The following is a 9,205-nucleotide window of genomic DNA, read 5'->3' as shown; positions in this document are numbered from 1 at the left end:
GTATATATCCACACTTCTGTCAGTATATATCCACACTTCTGTCAGTACATATCCACACTTCTGTCAGTATATATCCACACTTCTGTCAATATATATCCACACTTCTGTCAGTCAGTATATATCTACACTTCTGTCAGTATATATCCACACTTCTGACAGTCAGTATATATCTACACTTCTGTCAGTCAGTATATATCCACACTTCTGTCCCATTCATAAGTGAAACTCTTGAGTGTTTTAAACATAACAAAACAAATGATATAAGCAAAGTGGCTCATGTTAGTCACACAATAATTTAGCAATTAACAGAAGTTGCTATTACCTATGACTCTTTACAATGTTAAGTGAAATATGAAGGGTTGCTGGGTTTTTTTGTTTTGTTTTTCTGGTTTTTTTTTTTTTTTTTAATCAAAGAGCTTATTTTCTTTATACAGTTCAAAGATCCTTAAAACACAGAAGAGTAAAACATTTTGGTTATGAATTTCACTATGAGAGCAACACTGTGGATAAAGATAAGCCCTTACCTGGGGGTAAGTACATATTAATATAGTTATTGCTGGCTTGGAAAGAAAGATGTGATACATTAGAAGTTTATTTTAGTTGAGGTGAATGTCATCTATTGGCAAACTTGTTGAGATAACTGGTTAAATTCAGGGCATTTTAGTTTATTAAATGACCTGGTTTTTAGACATTTTTAAAAATTGTCCATATAAATTGTCTATCTAAATTATACTGGCAGTAATTATCTACTGGATTCAATTTTATATATTTGTATGTGTGGTGTGTGTGTGTGTGTGTGTGTGTGTGTGTGTACAGGTGCCTTTGAGAAGGGGACAGCCTTCAGTATTGTTCTTCTGGAACTGTCCATCTTATTTTGAGACAGGGTGTCACTGGCCTTCCACTCAGCAAACAGTCCAGACTGGTTGGCCAGTGAACCTTAGTGACCTGCCTGTCTCTGCCTGGATTTTACAGGTATATGTTACCATGCCCAGCCTTTTTTCTGTGTTATCTAACAGGTCCTTTGTGTGTTGAACCATCTCTGTAATCCTACATATATTTTTTATGATCTTGATCATATTTAAGGCTTTCAAAAATAAGTGAAATCACATTTATGACCCCATAAATGTTTCACTTGGAAATGTATGGTTTTTTTTAAATAGTAATAATTTAAAATCTTTGAGGTAAATGGAATACTTTCAAAACTTTACAAAGTGTTCAATTTAATTTCTAACATAAAAACTAATATGAGAATGGAAAATTCAAATTTCTTCAAAATCTAAAGGTGTTTGAGACCTGACATGATGCTTCTAACGGAAAGTGTTCATATCTAAGCTCAGGAAATGGGTCAGTCAAGACACAAGTACATTAAAAATAAGATACAAAATTACTTTCATCCTGAGGTGTAAGGTATATATGAAACATTACTAAATTTGGATAAGGGCAATGCAATGTATATTTAGTTTTATTATTTTATAAAGTGTCAGCATTATTATTAGTAAAATTACTCTTTTGTGCTTTTTTGCTAGAATCAATGGTGTAACAACTTTAAAGGAGTCTTACAAGTCTATTTAACTTATTTTGCCTGTGGATGTATCATTTTTATTTGTTTTGACTACAACACTAAAAACTTTGATCACTATCATAGTGTTACTGTCTTTTTATTCTTAGTTAAACATGCAGATATTTGAGTGTGTTTTGCTTTTCTGGTTACCGACTTTAGGTCTTCCTGAAATTTGCAGTAGCATTTTGGAGAGATTGTTGAAAGAAGGGTATATTAAACATAAACCAGACCAGTTGACCATAAATCAGTATGAGCCTGGGCATGGTAGGTGTTTCTTTTTTAAAAACTTTTTTTTTCCTTTTTAGATCATTTATTTTCTTTTATGTGAGTGAGTGTTTTGTCTGCATGCACATCAGTGAATCACACATGTCCTTAGTGCCCTTGGAGATCAGAAGAGAGCATCAAGTTCTTTGGAACCTGAGTTATGGATAGTTGTGAGCTGCTGTGTAGGTCCTCTGATAGAACAGCTGGTGCTCCTTTTTTTTTCTGTAATTTTTCTTTTATTCACTTTATATCCCTATTGCAGCATCCCCTTTTCTTCCAGTTCCATCCTTAGAAATCCCCCCTTACCCCCTTCTCTTCTCCTCAGAGAAGGGGAAGCCCCTTCTTAGGTATAACCCAACGCTGGGACACATAGTCCCAGCAGGTTTAGGCACATCCTCTCCTGCTGAGGCCCAAGCAGGCAGTCCAAGTAGGGGAAGGGGTGCTCTTAACCTCAGAGCCCTGTCTCTAGTCCCAGTTGCTTCTTCTTTAAGTGTTAGTTGTGTATTTTAGAATTAAAAAGTGTATAAAACTTTTTAAGATCAAAAATTAAAATTCAGTAATTTTTGTTTTAGCGCAAACTCATTTTTAGGCTGTTCTGCTTGAATTTGTTGTCTGTATGTATTTGTTGTCTGTATTGCTGCTAACTGCCCTTGCAGTCTGTACTTCTATCCCTTGAGGAACTTCCATTAGAAAAAAAAAAAAATTAAATGAGTATGCATTGCTGTTTTGGGGTTTTGCTTGTTTTTGTTCCTCTCTCAACATGTTAGAGATGGAGTTAGTGGCCTGGAAAACAAAAATAACTCCAGTGGAAGAAGCTTGTAATCCACAGAAAGGAAGAAGGCTAACTGGGTGGATGATCTCTCTCGTCTTCTGGTTTAAAACTGGAAGACAGCTCTAGGAGTAGTGCCTGTGAAAATATTAGGTATAGATAGGTTTCCTGCATTTATTAATATCATTTTTATAATCATTTTAGTATCCGATATTTATAGTAGTTAAGTATTTTTTTTTATGATTTTAGTTTTGGCAGTAGCTGAGTTTTCCTCTGCTTTATTTTTTATTGTGGTGCTGAGTATTAAACTTGGGCCTAGTACCTGACAGTCACAAGCCCAGTCACTGAGCCCTCTTCCCAGCCCTTAAGGCTGAGTCTGACATGTAGCCAGACTGACTCAGACTTGAGCTGCTCCTGTCCCAGCTCCCCCAGTGCCAGGACGGCAGGTGTGTGCTGCCATACCATACCCATACTGTAAGTACTTGAACTGCATATATAGGAATATAATCCTATATCTTTTTTCTTTGTACTGTTTCTTTGTGTTGCAATTTTCTTACCAAGGACTGCTAATTTATCAGAAGTTGTGTCTTAATTATTGATACACTTAGTCCTTTCATATGTCCTCTGCTCTCCAGGTTTTTGAGAATCCCAGTGATAAGAGAGAGAGAGAGAGAGAGAGAGAGAGAGAGAGAGAGAGAGAGACACAGAGACAGACTAGTATTTGTCTTCCACATTGTCCTCTGTCCTCTTATGCTGTGAATGGTCCTATTTAAACAGTGACTCTTGAGCCTGGATTTTAAGTCTCGGTGTCATTGATGTTGAGATATTCTGTTTCAGATTTAGGTTAAAGTTGTTGAGTCATATTTATTATGTTTCTTTGACTAAGATTATAGTAGCTTTTTAAGAATCAAACAACCTTTTCATTGTACTTATGTGCGGCTAGGTGTGCCCAGTCTAAATCTTCCATCAGACAATGAAGTGATGTCATGTTTTCTGTCTCAGGCATTCCTGCCCATATTGACACGCATTCTGCATTTGAAGATGAGATTATTTCTCTCAGTTTGGGGTCAGCGGTAAGTGAAGTGTGAAGCATTTGTCTTTGTAAATCAGTGTTTAGCATATTCTTACCTTGCACATTGCCTCCCTTCACCCTTGTGTAATGAAAGTGAAGTAAGATTTTTTTTTTTTAAATAGAAAGGGCATTGTTAGCTCTTTAATTATTTCCAGAGTGTAAAGTTTTTACAGCCTCTCTTTTTAGATGTCTGAAGTTTTATCTTATAGCTCATTAGATGCTATGAAAAATCTATACATTTATGTATACATTTCATATTAACAGTTAGGTACAGTCCAGATTTTGTCTAGTGTAGATTGGCCGGCCACCTTTTGACCTCCCTTTGCATCCTTGCCACCCAGTGGCAAAAGATAATAGCTGCAGGACATAGGATAATGATAGAACTGAAGTTCATGTACCTAGGAATTCTATTCATTTTTTGTTCCTGTTTTTTTAGGCTTGGTCTCTTTGTCCTTGAGTTCCCACTGGAGACCAGGTTGGCCTGGAACTCACAAAGATCCGTTTCCCTCTGCTTCCTGAGTGCCAGAATAAAGGCATGTCATGTGACACTGCACCTACTCTCATGCTGGACCTTTTTACTTAAGGACCTTGGGTCACACCTTGTAGATGCTTCCGCAGAGGATCATTTCTGCCCTTCCAGGGAACGGAGAGGCCCATATTATTCGGTGCTTAGTTTCTGTAGTTGGACTTTGCTTGAGCTGCTAACCGTGTAGAGCCATGATTTAAACTGGTGAATGTAAGCCCCTCAAGGGACAGTGCGGATGACTACTCTGACAGCCAGGCTCAGTTCCTTGGAGCTGTAATTGGTCATCCCAACCCCATACTACTCTAGTGGTCTTGCTGGCCGTTTCTAGCTCCTGGAGATGCAGGCAGCCAGTCTTGCCTTACAGAAAAAAAGCACAAGATCTGGCCACAAAATTCCATCAATCTCTGGGATTTTCCCAATATCAGGGCACAGAATCCCACCAGTCCCTGCACTTGCCCTAAGGTTGGCCACAGAATATCAGCAGTTCCTAAGCATACCCTAAAAGCAGTCCACAAAATCCCAACACTCCCAGACCTCCCTGGAAAGCTCTCCCCCCACTTAGAAACCTTATATAAAATCTGCCTCCTGCTCAGTCCTTTGCTTTCTTCCTAAGCAGAGGTAATCATCCGTCTGTGTCTTCCTCAGTAAATGTCTTGGGTGAAGTTTGTTGTGGGGTATGAGTTTGTGGTATTCCTCTGCTCCCAACTGCTAGGATACCCTTCTCTTTAGAGCTGGAACACTTACAGTGTTAGCAGCAAGTTACACATGAACGTTCAGACAGAAATAAAGGAAAATAAATTCAGAATAATTCTTGAAATATTGAGATCATCTGATCTAACTAGAAGTTGTTTGAAAATCTGGTGTCTCCTGGAGGCAAATACTATTTGTCTGTCCTCCTCCTATCCTCTTCCTCTGTCCTTCCTCTTTTTGTCTCGTCCCCTATATCAATATAGTTCCCATCTCTATAGCTTAAGCACTTTGGCTTCTTAACCTCGGCTGTACTCCTGTGATCCTCTTGATGCTACAGTTAAAGAACCAATAATGTTTGTTGGATACAGTTGGATCTTAACCTCGGCTGTACTCCTGTGATCCTCTTGATGTTACAGTTAAAGAACCAATAATGTTTGTTGGATACAGTTGGATCTTATCATTTACATATATGGATTCTTTTTTTAAAAAAAATATATTAATCATTCCATTTGTTTACATCTCAAATGATATCCCACTTCCTGGTTACCCTCTCCACCAACCCCCCATCCCATGATATCCCTCTTCCTGGTTTCCCCTCACCACCACCACCACCCATCCCAGATATATGGATTCTTGATATAGAACTTTTCGGAAATAGTTAGCATAGGAGAAAAAACAAAAGTTCTTTTTCCATGTTGCTGATTCTTGCTTGTAGTTTTAGAGGAACTTCCTGAGTTTTCTTCCCAAACATGAGAAAGAAAGGTTCTAATCTGAGCTTTTATTTTATTTATCAAGTGGGATTAGTGATATTACTTTCTTAATCATAGGATTGTAGCAGGAATAAAATGAGGTAATCTTGTGAAAAAGGTTCTCAAACTTGGAGCCATCCATATAGATAAAGACTCAAGAGGCCTGGTCCACCAGGAGTACTTGTCTTAAGCCTTCATTTTTGGTGGAAAGGGAAAACCCTTGTTCCCATGACCTGGAAGCATATTTTCTCATCCTTGGCATCCTCGGTTGTTTTAAGAAATTTTCCATAATTCCATTTTGTGTACCATTGGAACACTGGCTGCTGTGGCGGCTTCCTTTTCTAGCCATAGAAGAGCAGATTCTTGTTTATTGTCAAAGCTGTTGCCATTTAATTGGTATCAGATTCTAACTTGCACAGTAACCTTCACTGTGAGGAGATTCTGGGATGCTAGGTTATTGGGTGTGCATCTCTAAACTAATAAAAATGCTTCAGTACCTAACGTGTAGTGTATACCTGCCTATAGAATAGTGTATAGGGTTCATAGTGAACCTATGGCTGCCTGTATATGTAATATGATTTATAGCAGCCTATTGGCCAGTGTATAGTATCTATATAAGCTTCCTGTCTCATTGGAATAAAATTTTCAGCAGCATCATTGTTTTTTATTTTGTGCCATTGTTTTGCCTTTTTTTTCTCCCCACTCAAAATCCAAGAGGATATATATTTATATTACTTTTTCTCCTTTCATGAGGAATTTCTAAGATCACTTTTAATACTTAAATTTTCTAATTCAAGGTGTTCCTGAGAGGTTTTTCATTTTACTCTAAGTCTCATTTCAATAACTTAATTTTATTACTATCCTAGGTATATTTTACTTAAAAGTCTTATGATATTTCTAAAAAAAAGTAGTGTACGTCAGAAAAATGTTGTCAGACATGCTAGTTCATACATTAGTCTCAGCACTCAAGAGGCGAAACCCAGAAGATTGGCACAAACTTTGGGCCAGCCTGGCTGATACAAAACCAAACTGAAAACAGTACTGTACATCTTACAGAGAGCCAAAATTGTTTAACTTTTTTCAGATATATTTGCATTGCTTCTACAGCTAAATTGTGGTCATCTTAAATGCTTTCATACTTTTGAAAATACCTCATGTATGTACAAATACATTTCTTTATATGTATTCATGTAAGAATATTTTTTAGCTGCAAGTAAGAAAAATTACAAATACATAGTAAATTAAGTTGAAATCTCACATAACAAGATGTTGTTTGGAGGCTAGTTCATGCTCTGTTGCCCAAGGTCTAGCTTAGTGAGATACCAGCAAGAGATAAGATGCATCTGGACATTCGAGAATTGCCCTGGCCTGCGGGGATTCGACGAGACCTTAGGGAAGGGCGCAAAAGAATGAAGGGACAAGAGACACAAGGAATGAGAGCAAGTCTGGAGTTCTGATCAAGCTCTGAAACTTTAATTTTGGGTGCAGGTTATAAAGACAGAGCAAACCGCGAAGTTTAGGTGAGGGTCATTGCTTAGGGCTATCCTACTATTGAATGCTTATTGCCCCAGATCATCCCACTGTCATATCCTTATTGCCCCAGATCATCCCACTGTCATATCCTTATTGCCCTAGACCATCCCACTGTCATATGCTTATTGCCCTAGACCATCCCATTGTCGTAACCAGCTCCTAGGAAATGCCAGACGTTCTTTAAGTTCCTGGGGCCTGAGACCTGTGAACGTTCTTTCTTAACCTTGTACTGACTAGGCTTTCTAGAACAGCAGGTAACTTCCTAGGTTCTCTTAGAACAGCAGGTAGTTTCCTGGGTTTGGCTCCCGACAGAGAATAATAGACGCCCTGTGTAGTTTCATTGAAATGTTCCTTCACCAATAGGTTTGTTCTGGTACAAACTGCAGCCTGTCTTTTCTGGTCACGTGTGTTTTGGGTAATACCCTTAACATAAACTTCCTTGTGACAGTGAGCTAGGAATGCTGGGTAGATAATCAGTTCGGCAAAGGCCATAAGAACTCAGTCAACTGGAGATATCAGTTAGCATTTAATGTGCAAAACTTGTACCAACCAAGTTGTTATAAATTAAAATTTGACCAGGGCATAACTTGAAAAATGAAGCTAAAAATTATGGAGATGGTTGATTTTTTTTTTCCTCTTAACAATATTTAGTTTGTATAGTAACTACTACTTTTTAAACAATGAGTTATATGGACTTTATCTTGATATTGTTTTCTGGTAAAATATGATGGCATAGTAATAAAAAATTTACTTGACTTTTACAACTTTATTGTAAAAAGAGCCTCTAGTCCACATATATTGAAATTTTCATTAATTTTTTTTGCTTGTTATTTGTTTGTTGGAATAAGGTCCTACTAAGTCGTGTAGGCTATCATGGAACTCACTAACCCAGGTTGGCTCTGAATTAGTGGTAATCACCTGCCTCAGCATCTGAGTGCTTGGATTACAGGTGTGAGCCAGTATCCTGGCTTTCCAGGAGTCTGTCTTAGCTTTCTGATATTCATACCACATTTAGAAGGTCTAGTGACGCCCTGATTCCTATATTCTCAAATATGAAGTGGTCTTGGCAATGATTTAAATAATTCTTAGACATTCTTTTGGTGAACTTTAGGAAGTCTTATAGTATTCTTTGTTAGCATTTGTAACTTTAATTTGCATATATTTGTATTACATTAGCAAGTTTTTTTGACATCAACAAAGAACTGACAAACTGGGCAGGGATAGCAACTGATGTTGAACTTAGAAAACTTCATTACTAATTTCATAAAATCCTCGTTCCCTCTGGTTTTGCATTCAAGGTCATGATCACTTTAGAATCAGCAAACATTCTTGACATGTGTTTTAAGAATTCTGTTTGTGGTATTGAGATTTAAACCCAGGGCCTTACTCATGCTAAGCTGTGGTACTGAGCTCTGTCGAGGGTCTGTATAGCTTTGCTGAGAATCACTACTTATTGCATATGATGCTTTCTTTTGAACCAACTTTTAAAAGGGGAGATTAACACAAATGATCTCCTGTGATAATGAAGCTCATAATTGTCTCCCACACTCAAGTTAAGACATGCAGCCATCATCCCCTGTGTTTCCATAGGCACCATTTCCCTCAGTAATATGATAAAAAGGAAAATGTTTCTAGCTTAACTTCTAGACATTAGAACATCTGATGTCCACAAAGCATTTTAGCTTGTTTTCCTCAAGATTTCATATACTGTTACCTTGCAGTGGTTCTCAACCTTCCGAATGCTGTGACCCTGTAATACAATTCCTCATGTTGTAGTGATCCTCAGCCATAAAGGTTTTTTTTCTTGCTACTTCATAGTTGAAATTTTTCTACTACTGTGAATTATAATGTAAATATCCGATACTTCCAATGGTTGTAAGTGGCTGTTCAACCTCCAAAGGGGTTATAACCCACAGGTTGAAAACCAATGTGCTAATGCTTCATTTATCTTTGAAAGCACCTTTGGCATATTTCAAGACTTTTCCCTTTTATCTTTTGTTTCCTCCTCCTCCTCCTCCTCCTCCTCCTCCTCCTCCTCCTC

At 37.7% G+C, this 9,205-nt stretch overlaps 1 protein-coding gene and 1 non-coding gene across 2 annotated transcripts in view; both read left to right on the top strand.

The window, feature by feature from the left end:
- Positions 1-9,205, top strand: part of Alkbh8 (alkB homolog 8, tRNA methyltransferase) — a 53,789-nt gene that overhangs the window by 9,347 nt on the left and 35,237 nt on the right. The window contains exons 5-7 of the mRNA XM_028771357.1: positions 435-530; positions 1,721-1,825; positions 3,597-3,667. Of these exons, the coding sequence (XP_028627190.1) occupies positions 435-530; positions 1,721-1,825; positions 3,597-3,667 (272 nt within the window). The remainder of the gene's footprint in view (positions 1-434; positions 531-1,720; positions 1,826-3,596; positions 3,668-9,205) is intronic.
- On the top strand, positions 5,928-6,058 carry LOC114624444. Its single transcript, XR_003711920.1, has one exon. It is a non-coding gene; the product is annotated as a small nucleolar RNA SNORA24 (small nucleolar RNA).

Source organism: Grammomys surdaster, unplaced genomic scaffold, assembly GCF_004785775.1.
Source record: "Grammomys surdaster isolate TR1022 unplaced genomic scaffold, NIH_TR_1.0 206, whole genome shotgun sequence".
NCBI classification, from domain to species: Eukaryota; Metazoa; Chordata; class Mammalia; order Rodentia; family Muridae; genus Grammomys; species Grammomys surdaster.
The sequence above is the reverse complement of the archived record's forward strand: the minus strand, read 5'-3'. Positions and strand labels throughout refer to the sequence as shown.